General features: G+C 40.0%; 1 protein-coding gene across 50 annotated transcripts in view; it reads right to left on the minus strand.

Annotated features, from left to right (window-relative positions):
- EPB41 (erythrocyte membrane protein band 4.1) overlaps positions 1 to 22,901 on the minus strand; it is a 230,018-nt gene that overhangs the window by 47,233 nt on the left and 159,884 nt on the right. For 16 of the 50 annotated variants that reach the window (XM_063631418.1, XM_063631412.1, XM_063631415.1 and 13 more), the window contains 2 exons: positions 14,365 to 14,573; positions 3,984 to 4,160 (listed from right to left, as the gene is read on the minus strand). In XM_063631418.1, coding sequence (XP_063487488.1) covers positions 3,984 to 4,160; positions 14,365 to 14,573 — 386 coding nt within the window. Of the gene's footprint in view, positions 1 to 70; positions 122 to 3,983; positions 4,161 to 8,697; positions 8,761 to 10,334; positions 10,377 to 10,541; positions 10,599 to 14,364; positions 14,574 to 22,901 lie in introns of all 50 variants that reach the window. The other 34 variants (XM_063631419.1, XM_063631410.1, XM_063631413.1 and 31 more) reach the window with 14 other exon arrangements.

The raw sequence follows: 22,901 nt of genomic DNA on the forward strand, positions 1-22,901 counted from the left end.
GATTATCTGCTTAGTGCCATGACAAGAGCAAATTCTGATTGAGAAGCACAAGTCATAACAGCAGCTTTACCTCTGGCCCACCAACCTTTCTTTCCGAGGGTAGGATAGAAGTTTTCTTCACCTGGTCATACACAAATTACATAAAATTCAGTTGCCTTGCAATGCAACAACAATACCGTCAAAGGTGGGAGAGGTATCCCCAGAGAATGGAAATAGTATCCCAATTGTTAAAGAAAAAGTAAGATATGCCAGAAAGTGGAATTACCCAATATTAAAGGTCACCATAATACAGTGCTTATTTATTCCACTATTCATTTACAGGGGTAATAGCATAGAGCTAAAATTGTTCAAGTACTCCCATGGAGATTGTTTAGTTTGTAAAAAGTTATTTCTTTAAAGCACACAGAATGACATCACCATTCCCAAAACCAACCCTGAGAAGATTTCTGAAAGGTTTCTATTAAAAGATGTAAGATATTTCCTGGAAATGGAGACTAATTCAAATTTACCCAACCTCATCCAAGAGAGTACCAAGTTACTTTTTCTTTTTTTTTTGAGACGGAGTCTCGCTCTGTCCTCCAGGCTGGAGCGCAGTGGCGCGATCTCGGCTCACTACAAGCTCCGCCTCCCGGGTTCACGCCATTCTCCTGCCTCAGCCTCCCGAGTAGCTGGGACTACAGGCGCCCGCCAACACGCCCGGCTAATTTTTTGTATTTTTAGTAGAGACGGGGTTTCACCGTGTTAGCCAGGATGGTCTCGATCTCCTGACCTCGTGATCTGCCCGCCTCGGCCTCCCAAAGTGCTGGGATTATAGGCTTGAGCCACCGCGCCCGGCCCCAAGTTACTTTTTCAAAGTAATTGAGCATCTTTTATTACTTGCACAGAGTCAAAAAGAAAACTTCTAGAAAATACACAGTTATAGTTTGCAGATAGGGTTAACCAGGTGAAATAGCAACAAGGCATTTTCTCATGGAGTCATAGACTTACAGAATTTTAGAGTTAACAGGGACCTTAAAGATCATCTACTCCATAAACCAAGGCCCAATATGATAAATTACTTGTTCAGAATTGTTCATTTAGGCTTTGACTAGCCAGACCCTCTAAATCAAATCAAGCCACAACCAGAACTACTAGACCCTTTATGATTCTTATTACTAGAGATACATCAAAATTAAGTATCCTACTGACAGTGAAAACAGTGGTCTTGCCCAGAAAGCAGAGTTATTGTCTCAGTTCAGGATACACGCTCTAGATTTAGAACACAAAACTAATGTCCATTTATATCAGAAAACGGAGGCTGAGAGGACAGTGGGCAGGAAACAACAGCGTCCTGTCATCCCTGGTAACTCTATTTAGCTGCCCATTACTCAGGTATTCCCCCAGCCTTATCTGTGAAACTGTTCAGCTCTGTTTGGAGAACTGTTAGCCAATTTTAGTCATACTTTGAAAAATACAAAAAGTACCCTTTGTGAACCAATTTTTTTTTTTTTTTTTTAAGACGGAGTCCTGTTGTTGCCCAGGCTGGAGTGCAGTGGCGCAATCTCGGCTCACTGCAATCTCTGCCTCCTGGGTACAAGTGGTTCTCTTGCCTCAGCCTCCCAAGTAGCTGAGATTACAGGCGCATGCCACCATGCCTGGCTTTTTTTTTTGTCGCCCAGGCTGGAGGGCAGTGGTGCGATCTCGGCTCACCACAAGCTCCGCTTCCCGGGTTTACGCCATTCTCCTGCCTCAGCCTCCCAAGTAGCTGGGACTACAGGTGCCCGCCACCACACTCGGCTGATTTTTTGTTTTTTAGTAGAGATGGGGTTTCACTGTGTTAGCCAGGATGGTCTCGATCTCCTGACCTCGTGATACACCTGCCTCGGCCTCCCAAAGTGCTGGCATTACAGGCCTGAGCCACCACCCGCAGCCCTGGCTAATTTTTTTGTATTTTTAGTAGAGATGCGGTTTCGCCATGTTGGCCAGGCTGGTCTCAAACTCCTGACCTCAAGTGATCGGCCCACCTCAGCCTCCCAAAGTGCTAGGATTATAGGCATGAGCCACAACGCCCAGCCTGTGAACCAACTTTTATCGCCTTCTCCAGTTCCAGAAACTAAATAATAATTTGGATAGTTTACCATAAATTCTGAAAATTAAAAAAAAAAAAAGTTTTAGCTGGGCGCGGTGGCTCACGCCTGTAATCTCAGCACTTTGGGAGGCTGAGGCGGGTGGATGACCTGAGATCAGGAGTTTGAGACCACCCTGGCCAACGTAGTGAAACCCCATCTCTACTAAAAATACAAAAAATTAGCTGGGCGTGGTGGCAGGCACCTGTAATCCCAGCTACTAGGGAGGCTGAGGCAGGAGAATTGCTTGAAGCCGGAGGTGGAGGTTGCAGGGAGCCGAGATCGTGCCATTGCACTCCAGTCTTGGCAACAAGAGCGAAACTCCATCTCGAAAAAAGGAAAAAAAAAGTTTTAAAATTATTAAGACATCACTTTACCCTTTTTAACTAGAATTGCTATTGTTTTGGGGGAAAAACAAGCACATAATTTTTAAATCATAACCACTTATTGAGTCATTGTGACTATATAAATATTTCACTTGTACTAACTAAAGATAAAAACTTTTGGGGTATTATGTTCATGGTAACTTTCAAGATATTTTCATTAAATGTTTAATAGATTCATTTATTCAGAGGTAGGATTTCTTTTTTTTCTTTTTTTTTTTGAGACGGAGTCTCACTCTGTTGCCCAGTCTGGAGTGCAGTGGTGTGATCTCGGCTCACTGCAATCTCCGCCTCCCAGGTTCAAGCGATTCTCCTACCTCAGCCTCCTGAGTAGCTGGGATTACAGGCATGCACCACCATGCCCAGCTAATTTTTGTATTTTTAGTAGAGATGGGGTTTCACCATGCTGGCCAGGCTGGTCTCGAACTCCCGACCTCGTGATCTGCCCACCTCAGCCTCCCAAAGTGCTGGGATTACAGGCGTGAGCCACCGCGCCCAGCCCAGATGTAGGATTTCTAAAATAGGTAATGACAACAATAACAGAAAAAGAAGAGCCCCTGAAAGGTATCTCTGACCTCTAATTCTGCTAATTGTGACTATCTTACAAAACAGTGTATTAAAAGTTTAATATTACTCGTAAAGATAAAATAGTTTTTCTTTTCCCTTTTTTTTTTTTTCTTTTTTTTTTGAGACAGGGTCTCACTCTGTCACCCAGTCTGGAGTGCAGTGGTGCAATCATGGCTCACTGCAGCCTTGGTCTCCTGGCTCAAGCAATCCTCCTGTTTCAGCCCCCTGAGTAGCTGGACTACACAGGTGCACACCACTAAACCTGACTAATTTTTGTAGAGATGGGGTTTTGCCATGTTGCCCAGGCTGGTCTTAAACTCCTGGACTCAAGCAATCCGCCTGTCTTGGCCTCCCAAAGTGCTGGGATTACAGGCATGAGCCATGGTACCCAGCCCATAGTTTTTCTAAAATTGAAATACAATCATTAATATTTGGAGTTCTGAATTCTCTGGCTTAGGTGCCTTCTTGGCTTACTATATAACTGTGGGGAACCATTCCAGATATTTCTAAGTTGTGCAAATGTTCAAATAAAGCTTTTTAAAAAGACTAATGTCTTTCCTATTTTGACCTTCCTAAATTTAGGAAACTTTCTAGTCCCTGAAGGCACAGTTTGAATACAAATAAACCTCTACTGGCTTATGGTCAGTTTATAAACATACATTAGCCAGAAGCATGTAGCTGCAGAGACAGTTCTCAGAGGCTAATCATCTACTGGTGGCTCCAAATAGCTCCTATAATTGCACTGGGTAGCCTACCTGACTTAAAAAAAATAAATATTTGATTACAAATGCCTTAAAGCAGCAATGAATATAGTGAGGCACCAAATCCAAATTTCAGCTCTAAGCTTTCTCTCAGATACAGAATATTAACACATAAAAACATTTATTCCCTCCATTTTCACAATTGGTCATGTGGACAAAGTACTCACTCCTTCTCCTGTGGGGATTTGCCCATTGATGTTAAGAGTTCGGAAGGGGGAGTGAGTGGATAAGCGTTTATCCCATTCACTAGCCCGTGGTTCTGGTACAGACTCCATGAAGTTCTTTTTCAGCTCACTGATGCTGGCATGATGTTTTTTGATCTCCTCTTGACTCTTGTCTAAATCCTACAGTTGACAGGACAAAGATGCAAAACAATCCACAATCAGGACAAAGAACATAACCAAGGGCAACCTGTCAGAGACTGGGCACTGGTAGAAAACACACCACATCCAGGACAGATGTTACTAATCTGCATTCAAACTATAAATATACAACATGGTATATTTGCTTGCCTTTTTTTTCTTTAAATAAAGTGCTTTTCTTGGAAGCTGTGAAGTATCACAACTCCATAGCTGTTAGCAGTTATATAACCCATAAAGAACTCACGCCTTAATTTATGATTCTTCTTCCCATTATGACACAGCACCAGATCTCTAACTTCTCATCCCAAGAAGGTAGTTCCACAACTCAATTAGCCTCAGCTTGATAAGAAATTATTTTAGGCTCAGCTCAGGAGGATGGAGATAGCAACAGATAAACAAACTGTTTAATGAAGGCATGGTGAAACATACAACTTCCACCATTGGCTGTCTTGTCTTGTTGAGTTGCAAACATACAGTATCCTTCTATTTCTACCTGGAGATGGTTTTACTTCTCTATTACTAGGTGGCTGTTTTTGCTTTTTAAGAAACAACAATAGCCCTTTTTTGATGTAAGAATTTATTACTGAAATTCCTAGTTAAAGGCTCCAGAGCAGACTGTTAACTACCTCTGAAAAATCACCCAGAGGTACATAATACACTGACTTTTTTTCTTTATCAATAGTATGCACATAAACTAAAAGCCTTAGGCTTTCTAGCTTCTAACAGCTTCATTTCATCACTTAGTACAACTCAAAACAGGGACTTCTTCCAATAACCTTCAAAGGATTGAGAGTGAGTTAACAAGAGTTCACCAAATACCTTATATATCTCCTTGACAATTTAAAATAATTATCATTTTTTTTATTTTTGTGGGTATATAGTAGGTGTATATCCTAGCAAATTTGAATACTGGGTACCTGAGGTACAGGCAAGCTATTAAAGGGATATTCCAGGGGGAAATGAACGAAGCTTAGGTTAATAAAGCATGAGCTAGAAATAATATTCAGGTTTATGTAAAAGGAGGTATATAACAACTTTCAAAAAGGGGATTTGGCCAAAAATAGTCTGGTAAATATAACTTGAAGACAAAAACTCAAATGTTCTTTGTCCAACAATACTTCAAAAAACCTTAAAAGATCTATGCTTGAGATCAAAACATGTGGGAGCCCATCACTTGATGACTGTAAAAAATTCTGTGTTTATTATATATCAAGGCAGCTCTGTATCCAAGAAAAGCATAATGCTAAATACATCTCCTAATATGCTGGGTGAATTTTGGATTTAGTCTTTCTTTTTGGCTCTGTAGGAAACAGCTGTATTGGGGTAAAAAATTAGAATTCATTTAAATAAAAATTTGCTTAAAAGTTTTTTCTGAGGGTAACACAGGTTTTAACTAAATAAAACTTTTTCAAAAGCAATGTCAAAGGGAAAACAGCATAAGAATAATAATCAGTAAGACAATTTTGATTCTGTAGATATTCATTCAGAAAATTCATTAACTAGTGTATTTATTTTTGCAAGACTGAACCATGTATACCTGCTTTGAGATCAAACAGAAAGCTAAGTCCAAAAGGGTGATCCTGTAGCTACCCCAGAAGAGCATGTTTTGCTTGCTGGGATGAAATGTGAGTATATTTTATGAATATGGACTTCACTATGGGGGAAATAACAGTTTGCACTTTTCTTCTCGCTGAAAGCAAGAAAAGCATGTCTAGTAGCTAAAGAAAAGCATGAACAAGCCCATTCAAAGACCCAGTGTTGGACTGAGCAACCAGACCCACCAGGCATGTAAGGTCCTGTGACCCAGCTCCTCACTGGAAATTAAAATCTGTTTGGGCCAAGAACAACTTAATACATTTGGGAGGGTTAAAAGAGTGAATAGAGCAAAACAAAAAAAGAGCAAGAGATGCTACGTAAAATGATAACTCTCTTAGTTAACCTCTTAATGTAAGAGACTTGTAATTTGCTACTCTTCTTGCCTAGCTTCGGATTGGCTTGGAACCTGGGAAAATAAATGTTTTGGTAAAACCAGTAGCTTCTGAGGGAGCTTTCTCCATCCTTCTTAGCTGGCTTTGTTGAAAACCTGTGGGGGCACAGAGTAAAATTAAGATCTCAAAGGGACCTGTTCCAAATAGAATTTGTCATAGACAACTTGCTACAGGTTCTCTCTGGGAGATGGAGGAGGAGGCGGTAGATCTAAAAATGAACTCGACCTTATTTGTGCCAGAACAAAGCATTAGTGGGGGCGGGGTAGGAGAAGGGGGAGGAGGGATGCTTTAAAAAAAAAAAAAAAAAAAAAAAAAACCTGCTGGAGTGACAGATAACTTGAGAGAACTTCCTTACAGGGGAAAAAACTTCTGAAGAATGACGGCCAAATTACTTTGGCTATGTTTAGGTTAGACACTTTTTGATGCCTATCACTTCATAATTTTAGCAGCAATCAAGCCAAACACTTCATTAAATATAAAATGTTCTTAAAAGGCAGTTAGTGGTTTTAATTTTCAAACACACTTATTTAGAAATCCCCTCTCATGGCTGTCAATGAAATGCTGAGGGAAAAACACATCACACACAGGGACTTTGTGAGTCTCAGAAGCCATAACACACCTCATGGAACAAATGACAAATATATGATTGGTACTGCAGGTTCCAGTTAAGAGGAAGCACTGAAGATGAACTAGTCAGGAAATGTGCATGTGTAGAATTTCAAGATGCTACATTACCAAATAAAGGAAATCGGCCGACATTCACTATTCTTCCTAGTCTCTGAAGATGGAACCACTCAGGTCTAGTTTCAGATGTGGGCTAAAACAAAGAGATCTAGTTGCCCTGAAATATCTGAGGGTCCAGCCTTGAAAAACTTCATGTTAAATGAGACAAATACATGTAAAGCACTTGGTATTGCACCCACCATGCAATACATGTTTAATGAAGGCTGGGCATATTTTTTCTCAGAGACTTTATACATAACAAGTACTCAAAATACAGGTATTGACAAGGAATAAGATGAGGTTTAAATAATTATTAGAAGCTATACATTAAGCCAGAGGTCTATCTAGTTTTTAAAGTTTAGGCTGGGTCCAGTGGCTCCTGCCTGTAATCCCAGTACTTTGGAAGGCTAAGGCAGAAGGATCACTTGAGTCCAGCAGTTTAAGACCAGCCTGAGCAACGTACTGAGATCCTGTCTCTACCAAAAATTTAAAAATTAGCTGGGCATTGTGGTGTGCACCCATAGCCCCAGCTACTTAGGAGATTGAGATGGGAGGATTGCTTGAGCCCAGGAGGCTGAGAGTGCAGTAAGCAGTGATTGAACCACTGCACTCCAGCCTGGGTAACACTGTGAGACCTGCGTCAAAAAAAAAAAAAAAAAAAAAAAAAAAAAAAAAAAAAAAAAAAAAAGGCCGGGCGCGGTGGCTCACGCCTGTAATCCCAGCACTTTGGGAGGCCGAGGTGGGCGGATCACGAGGTCAGGAGATCAAGACCATCCTGGCTAACACAGTGAAACCCCGTCTCTACGAAAAATACAAAAAATTAGCCGGGCGTGGTGGCAGGCGCCTGTAGTCCCAGCTGCTTGGGAGGCTGAGGCAGGAGAATGGCGTGAACCCGGGAGGCAGAGCTTGCAGTGAGCTGAGATCACGCCACTGCACTCTAGCCTGGGCGACAGAGTGAGACTCTGTCTCAAAAAATAAAAATAAAAATTATATATATATATATATATATATGACCAATGTTGATTTTATATATTTATATATATATATGACCAATGTTGAATATAATGGGAAAATAATCTCACAACTCCTATAGCAGACAGCATGCTGCTATTTCTGAGTGCAAAATAGTGTAGTTTAATAGAGTTGGATAGATCCTAACTCACATCTTGGCTTTCCAGTTCTGGGACTATAGGGAAATTACTTAATCTCTTTGAGGTTCAATTTTCTCATCTTTAAAATAACAATCTCATACCCACAGGCCTGTTTTTATGATTAAACCATCTTATAGTAACTACTCATTAAATGCTAGGCTCCCCTCTTTCCTTCTTATATCTTACTTTTCTCCCCCTCAACAGTTCTTCTGTCATTTTTCTATTATCTCCAATGTTTTAAGTCCATTCTGAATTCCCTTCTTTTTCACACTCTGTTAATTCAGAAAATGAACGAATAGTGCAAATTTGCATCTTGGGACATATGGAAGTTTATACTCTTGGAAAATTAAAGGAACTTTTAGCAATGGTGTAGAACTTTCTAAAGGTGGGTAAAACAACGGAACCATGAGAGGTAGAGGTAGTCCCAATCATATATTTTTCCAGGTAAGTATGACAGATAGAAACTAAAAAGAATCAGAAGGCGAGATGTTTGCATATCTTCATGTTCACCAACATGCAAAAGCATTTTAAACCTAAAGTTCCTTCATGCAATGGCATGCAAAACCAAATGCAGCATAGAATGAAGAAAAGGGGATCAGCAAAGAACGCAGAAGGTTCCAGGCAACCAACTGAAATAAGCTTCAAGTTCATACAAACCTCCAACATTAAATTGCTATGTCTGATATAAATGTTTTCACCATCTAGTCTTTCTCTCTTTTTCTGTGAAAATGAAAGGGGGGAAAAACAGAAAAGCATAAAAAATTAAAATGTTGTTCTTGCGGGAAAAAACTGAAAATTGGCAAACCAAAAAATATTTAAAATTAAATGTCCACAGCGCAGCATATGCCAACATGAAATGGTGAGAGTCACAAGGACACAGAGAGAACATGATTACCACAAGAAAATGATGACCTTTTTCATGAATTATGAAAGAACGTGATGATGTTATTTAAATAGACAGTGCTCCTGGCTTCATTGGCTTCTTATGTAACAAGCTGTTTTATCTTCATTTTTGAAATTGAATTGTTTGAGGGTTACCTTAAAACATATGACTCTAAAAAACACTGAAACTCCATGTATCATGGAGTGAAGAAATGCTTTAAAAACATTATTTAGCTTTTGGGATGTATTTTATACTTAGTGACACTGCAGTATCTAGATCTCTAATTATAAAATCTAATAAAAGATTAGATCTCTTTTATAAAAAAGATCTAAGAAACATTATCATTTTATACATGATCAGCCAACAAATATATTCAGTTAACTGATTCAAACTGATTCATCCCACTCTATAGATGAAAAGAATGAGGCACAGAGAAGTCGGTTGTACACAGTACTGGGAGTTGCTGCTACAGTGGGTGTTTTTTTGGAGACAGGGTCTTACTCTGTCACCTAGGCTGGAATGTAGTGGTGCAGTTGTGGCTCACTGCAGCCTTAACCTCCTGGACTCAAGTGATCCTCCTGCCTCAGCCTCCCAAGTAGCTGGGACCACAGGAGTGTATCACCATGCCTGGCTAATTTATTTTTATTTTTTGAAGAGATGGGGTCTCCCTATGTTGCCCAGGCTGGTCTTGAACCCCTGGGCTCAAGGGATCCTCTTGCTTCGACCTCCCAAAGTGCTGGGATTACAGGTGTGAGCCATCACAGCCAGCTATGATGGTTTTCATTTTATGATAAATGTGTATAAAATATTATCAATTATTCCAAGAATATGATGTCATTGTGAAATAGTTCTTATAAATTTTTAAATATAAAAGATAGGTTTGATTCTCACTGATTAATTCATTTTGCTTAAAAAGATATTTTGCTACTGAAAAGTTTAATGAAACTTTTCAACATATAGTACAGGATTATGGTTTCTTCAGTTTATGTAAATATATGTGTCTGTCTATCACCCAGGCTGGAGCATGGTGGCACGATCTCAGCTCACTGCAACCTCCACCTCCCGGGTTCAAGTGATTCTCATGCCTCAGTCTCTCAAGTAGCTGGGATTGAAGGCGTGCACCAACACGTCTGGCTAATTTTTGTATTTTTAGTAGAGACGTGGTTTCACCATGTTGGCCAGGCTGGTCTCGAACTCCTGACCGCAAGTGATCCTCCTGCCTTGGCCTCCCAAAGTGCTGGGATTATAGGCACGAGCCAATGCGCCTGGCCCATATCCCTTATTTGAAAGCATTAACAACTCCCGATTAAAAGAAATCAATGAAAAGAATGGATCACTGTCTTTTTAATGCACTGTAAGTCAGCATGGGTGAAATGGCAATGTAGTTTTGTGAAAGTGAAAAATAGCTAACCTTCCTCATTCTTATCAGATCTTCAGTTTTTTCTGCAAGCTTCTGTTTTGCCATAATTTAAAAAAGAAAGAAAAATGATAAAATGTTGCTCACTGAAGTTTGTTTGAACCTTCATTTTATAATTTTTTTAAGGAAAAGGGAGTAAGGGAGAAGAAAAAAACTGAGGGGGTGGAGGGAAAGAGGAACAAGTGGCCTATTGGCACAAACCTGTGTTTGGTCACCATCTGAGGTGGGTACTGTCACCTCGATGTGGGTTTTTTCCACCTACATTTAAGAAATAAAGTAGTAAAAACATTTTAGGTTAGTAGGTTTCTATGAATAGTGTTGTTTCCAAATAAGCTGCATCTTTAAGCTGGTTGTGAAATACGCTGATATGTAATCATCATGATGCAGTCTTATGGAGGGTGTTACAGGGAAGGATATTACTCCCAAAAGTCATCTGTGTTTACCACCACATTTTCAAGGCTGAAAAGGTAATATGGATATCCAAATTGTCAAAAAAGAAAATTAAGGTAAGTATTCTATTGATGAAGAAAATATATTTTTATACTTATTTATAAAAAAGTACCCACTAAAAAGAATAATTTAGGCTTATTTAATGCAATAGCCCATGTTTTTGTTTTGCCTTTAAAAACTGATCTGGAAGTACTTTAAATAACATTTAAAAACAAATTTACATATGAAGTTATCAACGTATGACATATATGACAGGAAGAAAAAGAAAATCTTTAGTTAAAGCACACATGTAATAAACCACATATGACACCAAACTGGTAAACACAAAGGATTTTGTTAGTTGAACAATATACTTAAAGAGGCACCCTCCCTCATTCTTCAGTTTATTACACAACAAAACTTTACAATAAACCCAATTTAAATTGTAACTGACACATGAAATTACTCCCAGGGCTGGCTTATAAACAAGCACATGCAGGATTCAGCTGCAACATTCAATACACTGCCATCTCCTCTAGGGAGGTAGAGCCTATGTGTTTGGTAGAAGGGCAAGATTCATCCTTGATATTAATAGCAGAAAGAGAATAGCTAAGGTCTCCTGCCTGGCTTTGAAATGCCTTTAGTAACGTCATTTTATGTATAGAAAATGGAGTAATTATTAAAAAAAAAACAGACTATTAAGAGGGAGCATAATAGACTGAGCAACGCCCAAAGCATTGGATATTTTAAATTAAAAAACTGATTATTTTTACTAAGGGCTAAATCACTTTGTATCATTAAGTTCTTTACAGAACCTCATCAATCCGTGGTGCTGATATTCTTTTTAATCACACTAAGCAGCATTACTTTGGAGTATAATGTCACTGTGCTATTTTCCCTAGACTGAGTCTAAAAAACCTAAGAGAGCACTAAAATTAGTGACACTGTCAAGTGTTCAGTTAAGCACACCCCATTACAGCACTTTAACTACCAGGGGTAATTAACGGTTTGGGGTTATTTCTTTTTTTTTTTTTTTTGAGACAGAGTCTTGCTCTGTCGCCCAGGCTGGAGTGCAGGCACGATCTTGGCTCACTGCAACCTCTGCCTCCCAGGTTCAACTGTTTCTCCTGCCTCAGCCTCCCAAATAGCTGGGATTACAGGTGTCTGCCAGCAGGCCCAGCTAATTTTTGTATTTTTAGTAGAGACGGGGTTTCGCCATGTTGGCCAGGCTGTGATCCACCCGTCTTGCCCTCCCAAATTGCTGGGATTACGGGCGTGAGCCACCGTGCCTGCCGCCATAGTTATTTTCTAACTGCTACATATAAAATCAGCTCAGAGTCACCCTTAATTCTGCCACCACTATTACAATAATAAGTTATCAGAGGTGGCCTTCAGTCTCATTTCAACACAAGTATCTCGAATCATATATTTATGTAAGAATTAACTGGCAACAAAGATTCCCTATTGGCACTTAAAATGCAAAGCATATACCAGGTAGTGATCTCTTCACTCTGCCAAGTTCCCAAGAGCAAAGGGAGCCTATTGTTGAAGATATTTATGTCTGTGTTATAGGCAAAAAGGAGAAAAAGTGAGTCAGCAGAAAGCCAGAGGAATCTTAGCCACTAGGAAGATTTCCCCTGACAATTCGGGTAATCCAACACTTTTTAGTTAGTATAACAAATAGAGAGATAGTCAAAAGTGCCTGGTGAGATATCCTAACATTAAGAACTGAGGAGGCAGTCTAATTAAACAGGCATTGTTGACACTGAGCCTGATGACCAATGTCATAAACATTTGGCTAGGTACAAAAATGTAAACACCTACCATTCACTCAATCTGTTTTTCTCTCTGGACTCAAGGTAGTCCCAAATGGACAGTAAAACTGTATGTCATATTTAACAGTTTATTATTATTATTTTTTGAGACGGAGTCTTGCTCTGTCAGGCTGGAGTGCAGTGGTGTGATCTGGGCTCACTGCAACCTCTGCCTCCCAGGTTCAAGCAATTCTCCTGCCTTAACCTCCCCAGTAGCTGGGATTACAGGCACCTGCCACCATGCCCAGCTAAATTTTTGTATTTTTAGTAAAGATGGGGCTTCACTATTTGAGACAGGGTCTCACTTTGTCACCCAGGCTGAAGTGCAGTGGGCGATCTCGGCTCACTGAAGCCTCCTCAACCTCTCAGGTTCAAGCTATCCTTCTGTCTCAGCCCCCGCAAGGAGCTGGGACTACAGATGTGCGTCACCATACCCAGCTAGTTTTTTTATTTTTTGTAGACATGGGGTTTCGCCATTTTGCCAAAGCTGGTTTTGAACTCCTGGGCTCAGGGGATCCGCCCACCTCGCTCTCCCAAAGTGCTAGGATTACAGGTGAGAGCCTCCACACCTGGCCTAAGAGTTTTTTTTTTTTTTAGTATAATCAAAGCAGAGTTAGACTGTCCACTGCTCTAGTGATAAACTAGGTATTGATCTGGCTCCAAAAGAACAAGGTTAATCCATCTGCCAAAGCGAGGACACTTACTAAGATCTTATGCAGTTAAAAAAATTTTATTTTAAATTCCTTAACAGACATATAAAAATGTAATTCTTCTTATGAAGACTGCTTCTCACAATTCCTGTTGCCAACAGTAAGACCTATATTTATTTCAATAAATCTGAGCTAGCACTTCGATTCCATCACTGCTTAAATGTGTTTACAAAGTTTAACATATAAAAGGTCAGTCTAGTCACTGTCTAGGAAATCTGCCAATTAAATTGGTGATTTTTCAACACAGTGCAGTGACTGTGGGTACAATTAACTCAGAACCATAGGCAACTCAGCAGTACAACCTCTCCTACGTAATGAATCTTCTCCTTTTTGTAAAGGTACTTCAGATTTGAGCAACCACATAGATGCGCTTTATGTAATACTAGTTCTTTGGAAATGTGCATACATCCATCTTAGAAAATAAAATTTTATTTTAATCACAATAGCAGAGCTTAGTCTTAAAAAGCAATGTGGAGATTCCTTCTAGATGAGTAAAAATTATTTTAAAAAGCAGAGGATCAATCATATTGGTGTGTTTTATAAGATCATTTAAAAAAATAATAGTTGGGGCCGGGTGCGGTGGCTCACGCCTGTAATCCCAGCACTTTGGGAGGCCGAGGGGGGTGGATCACAAGGTCAGGAGACCGAGACCATTAGCCGGGCATGGTGGTAGGCGCCTGTAGTCCCAGCTAATCGGGAGGCTGAGGCAGGAGAATGGCGTGAACCCGGGAGGCGGAGTCTGCAGTGAGCTGAGATGGCGCCACTGCACTCCAGCCTGGGTGACAGAGCGAGACTCCATCTCAAAAAAATAAACAAATAAATAAATAAAAATACTAGTTGGGTCAAGGAGTGGGTCACCTTCTAACTTCTGAGACAGCTTACAGTCTTATTGACATAACTCTGTGAAAATATTTTACAGGTTCACGGGAGACATGTTCATTTAGAAAGAATGAGGAATAACTTTGTTGAGTCTATGAGAATAAGCAGTTGCTTTGAGAACGTTCCTGGTGAAAAAGTTAAGGCCTCTAAATCACAAAGTGAGCTAGCCAGGTATTTGGACTGATGACATACCTTCCATGCTTCTGTGGGCTCTGGCTCAGCTTGCTCAGGTGGTTCGTCTTCCTTTTTCACTTCAGCCTTCACTGTTTCCTTCTGTGCTTTAGGGACCACTGTTTTTTCAGCAGAGGCATCTAGGACGCCACCTTCTGCAACCTGGCCCTGAGCAATGGCGGGTGCAGAAGTGGGCCGAGGACTTCGGTCTGCCGAATCGACAGCTGCTGCTATGTGAAAAAGGGAAAAGGGAAGCATAAGTAAAGGCCAGAGCTACCGTATTATTTCAAAGTCACCAGGCAAAATAATTGTGAATCCAGGATACACACGAATGTTAGAGTGTGTAGTGGGCTATCACACAGAGGGTAAAAAATAAATCATTAGTGCTCTGCCAGGGAACTGATAGCAACAAGAAAGTTAAATGTATCCTTAGTAGAAAGGCTAAAATGTGTTAATGATCATGTTCCATGAATGCTGAATTCAGGGGAGACAAGATCAAAGAAAAGAAATAGAAAATCCATTTATCTTGTAATTTTAGTTTCAAAAACCTGCAATGTTGTCTATGGCAGGAAAAAAAGGGTTAACTAAATATGATTTCTTCCATGAGGCCTTTTAAAAATAAAGATGTGTTCATTTTTAGGTTATTTCAGGAACCTAAAAATATATTGTAAGAAAAAAGAATTAAGTCTGATTTCTTCTGTAAGCCTCCTTGGAATGATTACAAAATAACTTGATAAATGGCTCTTCTGATAAGACATGAACTACTTTCTGATGCTTGTAAGGACAAATATTTGAACCAGATGCTCTTTTTTTTTTTTTTTTTTTTTCTTTTTTTTTGAGACGGAGTCTCACTCTGTCGCCCAGGCTGGAGCGCAGTGGCGCAATCTCGGCTCACTGCAAGCTCCGCCTCCCAGGTTCACGCCATTCTCCTGCCTCAGCCTCCCAAGTAGCTGGGACTACAGGCGCCCGCCACTACGCCCGGCTAATTTTTGGTATTTTTAGTAGAGACGGGGTTTCACCGTGTTAGCCAGGATGGTCTCGAACTCCTGACCTCGTGATCCGCCCACCTCAGCCTCCCAAAGTGCTGGGATTACAGGCGTGAGCCACCGCGCCCGGCCTCTCCCTTTTAATAATAAATCATTTGATTAAAATAACACGAATTCAAAATCTTTGACTGTGAGTCCTCAAACCTAAACAAAAATATCTTTTGAGTTCTGTCCTACTATGTCTCAGCCTTACCAATTTGTATTACAGCTCTTATTCTCTAATATATTTAGGGCAGTGGTTCTCAACTGAAGTAAATTGTCCCCAGAGAATATATGGCAATGTCCGGAGACATTTTTGGTTGTTGTAACAGAGGAGGGGAGAGAGAGGAGGTACTGGCATCCAGTGCATAGAGGCTGAAGTTACTGAAGTTGAGAAACCTTAATTTAGGGGAAAAGCTGTATAGACTGTTTTAGAGAGAATAAACTATACAGACTTATGATAAAATCTTGATCTTTTCAAAGAGCCAATTGTTGTTTTGGAATATTTGGTATCTAAGTTTTAGACAGCTAACTTCAAAATAATCACTCATACTCTTTTTATGGTTTTTATGTTCATTCTTTCAGGGATATAAAACATTTACACTTTGTAATAAAGCTTCACTTATCTGGCAGTATCTAGGAATGAAAGTGTTTTTCTGCATGATTTAGTATTTCTGATAACATATTGTTATCCTCTTTTGTACTGAGACTTTTTTTTTTTTTTTTTAAGATGGAGTCTTGCCCTGTCGCCTAGGCTGGAGTGCAATGGCATAATCTCGGCTCACTGCAATCTCCACCTCTCAGGTTCAAGTGATTCTCCTGCCTCAGCCTCCCCAGTAGCTGGGACTACAGGCATGTGCCACCATGCCTGGCTAATTTTTTGTATCTTTAGTAGAGATGGGGTTTTACCATGTTGGCCAAGCTGGTCTCAAACTCGTGACCTCAAGTGATCTGCCTGCCTTGGCCTCCCAAAGTGCTGGGATTACAGGCATGAGCCACCGCTCCCGGCCAAGACTCTTATATTTTAATCAATTTGCATGGAAATCAATAATTTTTATTATATACTTTCCTGCATTCTTAAACTGACTATAACTGAACATAATTCATCCTGAAACTTTTAGATTTGTAAACTGTAAGGATCAGATAAAGGAATTCCATGAATCTGAACAGATAAAAACTTTAAATTCCCAGGCCGGGCGCGGTGGCTCACGCTTGTAATCCCAGCACTTTGGGAGGCCGAGGCGGGCGGATCACGAGGTCAGGAGATCCAGACCACGGTGAAACCCCGTCTCTACTAAAAATAGAAAAAATTAGCCGGGCGTGGTGGCGGGCGCCTGTAGTCCCAGCTACTCGGAGAGGCTGAGGCAGGAGAATGGCGTGAACCCGGGAGGCGGGGCTTGCAGTGAGCCGAGATCGTGCCACTGCATCCAGCCTGGGCGACAGAGCGAGACTCCGTCTCAAAAAAAAAAAAAAAAAAAAAAAAAAAAACTTTAAATTCCCAACTACTTCATACAACAATATTAAGAAAGAAATGCTTGGCCAGGCACAGTGGCTCACACCTGTAATCCCAGCACTTTGGGAGGCCAAGGTGGGCGGATCACCTGAGGTCGGGAGTTCGAGACCAGCCTGGTCAACACGGTGAAACGTTGTCTCTACTAAAAATACAAAAATTAGCCAAGTGTGGTGGTGGGTGCCCGTAGTCACAGCTACTCGGGAGGCTGAGGCAGGAGAATTGCTTGAACCCGAGAGGCAGAGGTTGCAGTGAGCTGAGATCATACCACTGCACTCCAGCCTGGGCAACAGAGCCAGACTCTGCCTCAAAAAATAAAAAGAAAAAGAAAAAAGAAAAAGAAAAAAGAAAAAGAAATGCTCATTACCCTGTCATAATTTCCAATGAAAGAACTAATTCCTTAGAGGATATATAGGAAAAACAGCAGAAATTCAAGAATCCCCTTTATCGGCCGGGCGTGGTGGCTCACGCATGTAATCCCAGCACTTTGGGAGGCCAAGGTGGGTAGATCATGAGGTCAGGAGATAGAGACCATCCTGGCTAACACAGTGAAACCCGTCTCTACTAAAAATGCAAAAAATTAGCTGGGCATGGTGGCAGGCGTCTGTAGTCCCAGTTACTTGGGAGGCTGAGGCAGGAGAATAGTGTGAACCCAGGAGGTGGAGCTTGCAGTGAGCCAAGATCGTACCACCGCACTCTAGCCTGGGCAACAGAGCGAGACTCTGTCTCAAAAAAAAAAAAAGGATGTCCTTTATCTTTCCATGAAAAATCTGTGGCCTCTTGCACAGATTGCTACTACTGGGTTAGTACTAATAACTCTGGATTAGCACACAGCTACTACTAATGGGTGCTTTAAGCAGTCATTGCAAGAATGGCAGATGGCAGACCAAACCTGACAACACAGGGGAATATGACAAAATATTTTGCTCACAGTTGTGTTTAAGTATCATTATACATGTGTATTCACACCTCCTCTCAATTAATTCAACTATGCCTGGCATCATAGAAACTTAGCCCATGCTTTCACCATGTGTTATTTTGCCACTTGTCTTTGGTTTCAATCCAGTACTAATATTGCAGAGCCAAATGATTTATGTCTTCAGCATTCCTAGCCTTGGCAATCTGTACTGTATGTGGAAAAGAAGGTATTAGTGTGGAAACTGACAGAAACAGAGTTCACAGATTGGAAAAATAATAACATTACAATAAAAAGCCCTGGCTGTGAAAGGCTGCGTGGAACAGAGGCAAAAGCCAAATCACGAGTCTTAGGCCCACACTCAGTCACATATAGTAGTGTGTCCTAAGGCATGGAGCTTAATCTTACAAACTTTAATCATCTGTAAAATATGGAAGATATTAACTCTATAATATCATGGTAGGGATCATGGCTTTTTTTAACAGCTTTTTTTGAGATATAATTCACATACCATACAGTTCACTCATTTAAAATATATAATTCAACACTTTTCGTATATTCACAGTGTTGGGGGTAGGGATTGCTTTTTAAGATGTGTGGGTCTTCAGTTTTATTAATTCAGCTATTAATATTTACAAGATTTTGGTGCATATACAGACAATACATAACTTTAAAAATCCAGTATCTCCCATATCTGAAGGTCTACATAAAGAAAAATGCTGATGGTGACCCACTAACTTCAATACTATATTGTTCTTGGCTGACGGTAGAAACTTAGATACTTATATACTAGAGCAGTAAAGAATAAAATTCAAACCATCAGACTGAGTAAAGGCAAACGACTTCTACCTCTAGCTGTGATTTTCTAGCACAATTTCTGCTAGTATGCAGTAGGGTGGTTCTCTTATCAGAGGACCACATAAATCATTTGTAGGTCTTGAAAAACAAAAAAATCAGATGATGCTCAGGCCCACTCTAGTGAGATGAGCTATCCAAGAGTGAGGCTTGGGCATGTGTTTTGTTTTAAAGCTCCAAAGGTGATAAGGATGTACACCCCTGGCAAGATCACTGTAACCACTACTCACCGAATGGATGAACCACCTGGTTGTGTTGGCCCTTTCTTTTGTGCTCCAGTTTCCTCATGAGTAAAACTGTAATTCCTAAATGCTTTTTCTTATTGACTAAGTTGCTAGTATTAAATAGGAATACATGGAAATGGTTTGAAAAGTAAAAAGTGCAAGAAAAATATAATCTTTGTCATCATTATTAGCTACGCTTGCAACTTACTACTCTGTCGTAAAACTGGGATCTGAACCAGTTTTGGTACTCCAGCTGGTGAAGCAGATGCTCTGAGCACCACACATAACAGAGCAGAAAGGGAATGCTCATTTTTATCATTCAAATAAGACCCCTTATAAAGCAATTCTTGTAAAAGTTTTCCTGATATACCATCTCCAGCTTACAGAGTTATATTAATTTTTTAAAAGGGAGTGGTGACTCAACGGGAAAAAGTATCTTTTAAGGAGTACAGAGAAGTATCTAAGGAAAGGAGGGAAAAATAGTTCCACAGACATATTTCCAGTTTTTATACTATAGCACAAAGAGAAAAATAAGACATTTAAAAACAGAACTACAAAAAAAAATTGTCCTATTCAGTTTATACGCACTTCAGATGTTTAAAAGATATGCAAAATGCTTAGAACAGTGCCTGGAACATACTAAGTGCTCAACGAATATTGACTATTAACTTTTATTCTACTCTTGCTAAAAAAAAGAAGTCATCATGGTGAAGAGTAAAAAGCATGGGCCTAGGAGAATGGTCTCGGATTCCCTTCTAATTCTTTCCAACTAGCTATGTGACCTTAGGCAAGTCACTTACATTCTAAGGTTAAGTTGAAAGAAATAATGAACATTAATGAGTATCTAGTTCAAGAAATTTTTTTTAAAAAAGCTCAATAAAAGTGTAAAGAAAATAATAGGCCGGGCGCGGTGGCTCACGCCTGTAATCCCAGCACTTTGGGAGCCGAGGTGGGCGGATCACCTGAGGTCAGGAGTTCGAGACCAGCCTCAACATGGAGAAACCCCGTCTCTACTAAAAATACAAAATTAGCCGGGTGTGGTGGTGCATGCCTGTAATCCCAGCTACTTGGGAGGCTGAGGCAGGAGAATTGCTTGAACCTGGGAGGCAGAGATTGCGGCGAGCCGAGATCGTGCCATTGCACTCCAGCCTAGGCAACAAGAGCGAAACTCCGTCTCAAAAAAAAAAAAAAAAGAAAGAAAAGAAAATAATAAAGATATGAGCTGGCATGAGTTAAAGTATATATAATAGGAAAAAAACAACAAAACCAAAAGTTGGTTCTTTGAAAAAATTAAGAAGACTACTTTGTACCCCATAAATATATACAATTATAAATTGGCCAGGCTCAGTGGCTCACGCCTATAATCCCAGAACTTTGGGAGGCCAAATCAGGCAGACCACTTGAGGTCAGGAGGTAGAGACCAGCCTGACCAACGTAGTGAAACCTCATCTCTACTAAAAATACAAAAATTAGCCGGGCATGGTGGCGCATGCCTGTAATCCCAGCCACTTGGGAGGCTGAGGTGGGAGAATCACTTGAACTCGGGAGGCGGAAGTTGCAGTGAGCCGAGATCGCGCCATTGCATTCCAGCCTGGGCAACAAGAGTGAAACTCTGTCTCAAAAATAAATAAATAAATAAATACATACATACATAAATTGTCAATTTACAATTTAAAAAAGAAAAGATTAATAAAATCAATGTATCTCTAGCAAGGCTATTCGAAACAAAAAGGTACAACTTACCAGTATCAGGAATGCAAAAGTGGACCCTGCTATAGTTCTTACAGATATTAAAAAGATACCCAGCTTTACATAAATATATTTGGAAATTTAGATAAAATGCACATTTCCTAGAAAAACACAACTAGGCCAGGTGCGATGACTCACACCTATAATCCCAGCACTTTGAGAGGCCAAGGTGGGAGGATTGCTTGAGCCCAGGTGTTCAAGATCAGCCTGGGCAACACAGTAAGACCTTGTCTCTACAAAAAAAAAAAAAAAAAAAATTAGCCGGGTGTGGTAGCATGAGCTTGTGGTACCAGCTACTCAGGACGCTGAGGTGGGAGGATCGTTTGGGCCTGGGAGGTCAAGGCTACAGCAAGCTGTGATGGCACTACTGCACTCCAGCCTGAGAGAGCTAAGACTCTCTCTCCAAAAAAAAAAAAACAAAAAAAAAGGAAAGAAAGAAAGAAAAAAGAAACACAATTTATCAAAACTGAAACAAGAACTAGAATATTTTAATAGTCCCTTATCTAATAAAGACTCTGCATCTGTAAGTAAAGAACCTCCCACAGTGAGATCTCTAGGACCAGATACGGCTTCACGGGCGAATTCTTCTAAACAGTAACAAAGAAATGACAACAGTCTTTAACAAACTCTTCCAGAGAACAGAAAAAGAAGGAATTCTTCTCAATTTATTTTATGAGACCAGCATAAACTCGAAACTAAAACCTGACCACAACATTACAAAAAAGGAAAATTATAGGCCTATCTCTCTTATGAAAATAGTTGTAGAAATCCTAAAACGATAAAAAAGAAAAGCGTATTACGACCAATTTGAACTCCCTCCAAAAATTCTTAGGTTGTTTAAAAATTGAAAGTAAAAATAATATACCATATTAACATAAAAAGGAGAAAAGTCATTTTATTATATCAACTGATGAAGTAAAAAGCATTTGATAAAAGTAACACTAATTCACAATTAAAATGTGTAGGAAACTAGAATGAAAACTTCCTTATATGATAGAGAAAATACCATATAAAGAAGCTTGATGAAATACTGAAGCTTTCGCCCTAAAATTGGGAAAGATGACAGTTATTAACGCTCATATTCAGCATTACATTGGATGTTCTGGCCAGCAACAAAGCAATTAAAGAAATTAAAAATGTGAGATGGAAAGGAAGAAATACAACAATCATTATTTTCAGTTGATGTTGAGTACACAATGTATACCCCAAATAAATCTGAAATACTCCTTAATTTCCCCCATCCCCAGATAGTCTATATCCCTTATCTTGTTTTATTTTCTGCACAGCATTCATCACCAACTGAAATTATTTTGTTTTACTCTTCTCTGTTTCCAGGGACAGAATGTAAGCTCCATGAAGGCAGAGACTATGTTTATGTGTTCACAGCTGTATCTCTAGTGACTGGAATACCACCTGGCCCATAGGAAAAATTGTTGAACAAAGTAATAAATATGCACCTGAAAGAACATGAGTTTTGGAGTTAAACCAACCTGAATTTCACTCTTAGCACTTCCATTTACCAGATGTCATGTCTTAAGAAAAGTTATTTAATCTCCAAGCCTAATTCATAGTGTTTTCATGAAGATTAAGACAAAGCATGCAACATGCCTTGTATTGTTACTATTAAAACAGCCCCTCAGGAGAGTAGAAAAACACCAAAAAAAAAAAAAGGTAGGGGGTGTCATGTCTGTAATCTCAGCACTTTGGGAGGCTGAGGCAGGCAGATTACTTGAGGCCAGGAGTTCAAGACTAGCCTAGCCAACATGGTGAAACCCCATCTCTACTAAAAATACAAAAATTAGCCAGGTGTGGTGGCGCATGCCTGTAATCCCAGCTACTTGGGAGGCTGAGGTACGAGAATCACTTGAATCTTGGAGGCGGAGGTTGCAGTGAGCTGAGACTGTGCCACTGCACTCCAGCTTGGGCGACAGTGAGGCTCTGTCTCAAAAAAACAAAACAAAACAAAAAAACAAAAAAGCATGACTCACAGTATGTAAGCACAAAAGTCCTACTGCTTAGGTGATCTTTTTTCCAAATGTGGCTGACCCCTTCCTGATTCCTCTAAATTAAGGATATATGCTCTCATAATGCCTTATTTCTTCCACTATGATGAATATTATAATATCCTCCATTAGGTTAAGAACTGAATGAGGGCAAGGACTCTCACTATAGTATCTCTTGCACCCAGCACAAGAGATGGCTAAACTATGAAACCGGCCTCAATTTTCCTTTTCTTAAGATGGTTCTATTAAGATTAGACAATTAGTAAGATCCCTTTC

The sequence above is a fragment of the Symphalangus syndactylus genome, chromosome 22 (genome assembly GCF_028878055.3).
Source record: "Symphalangus syndactylus isolate Jambi chromosome 22, NHGRI_mSymSyn1-v2.1_pri, whole genome shotgun sequence".
NCBI lineage: Eukaryota > Metazoa > Chordata > Mammalia > Primates > Hylobatidae > Symphalangus > Symphalangus syndactylus.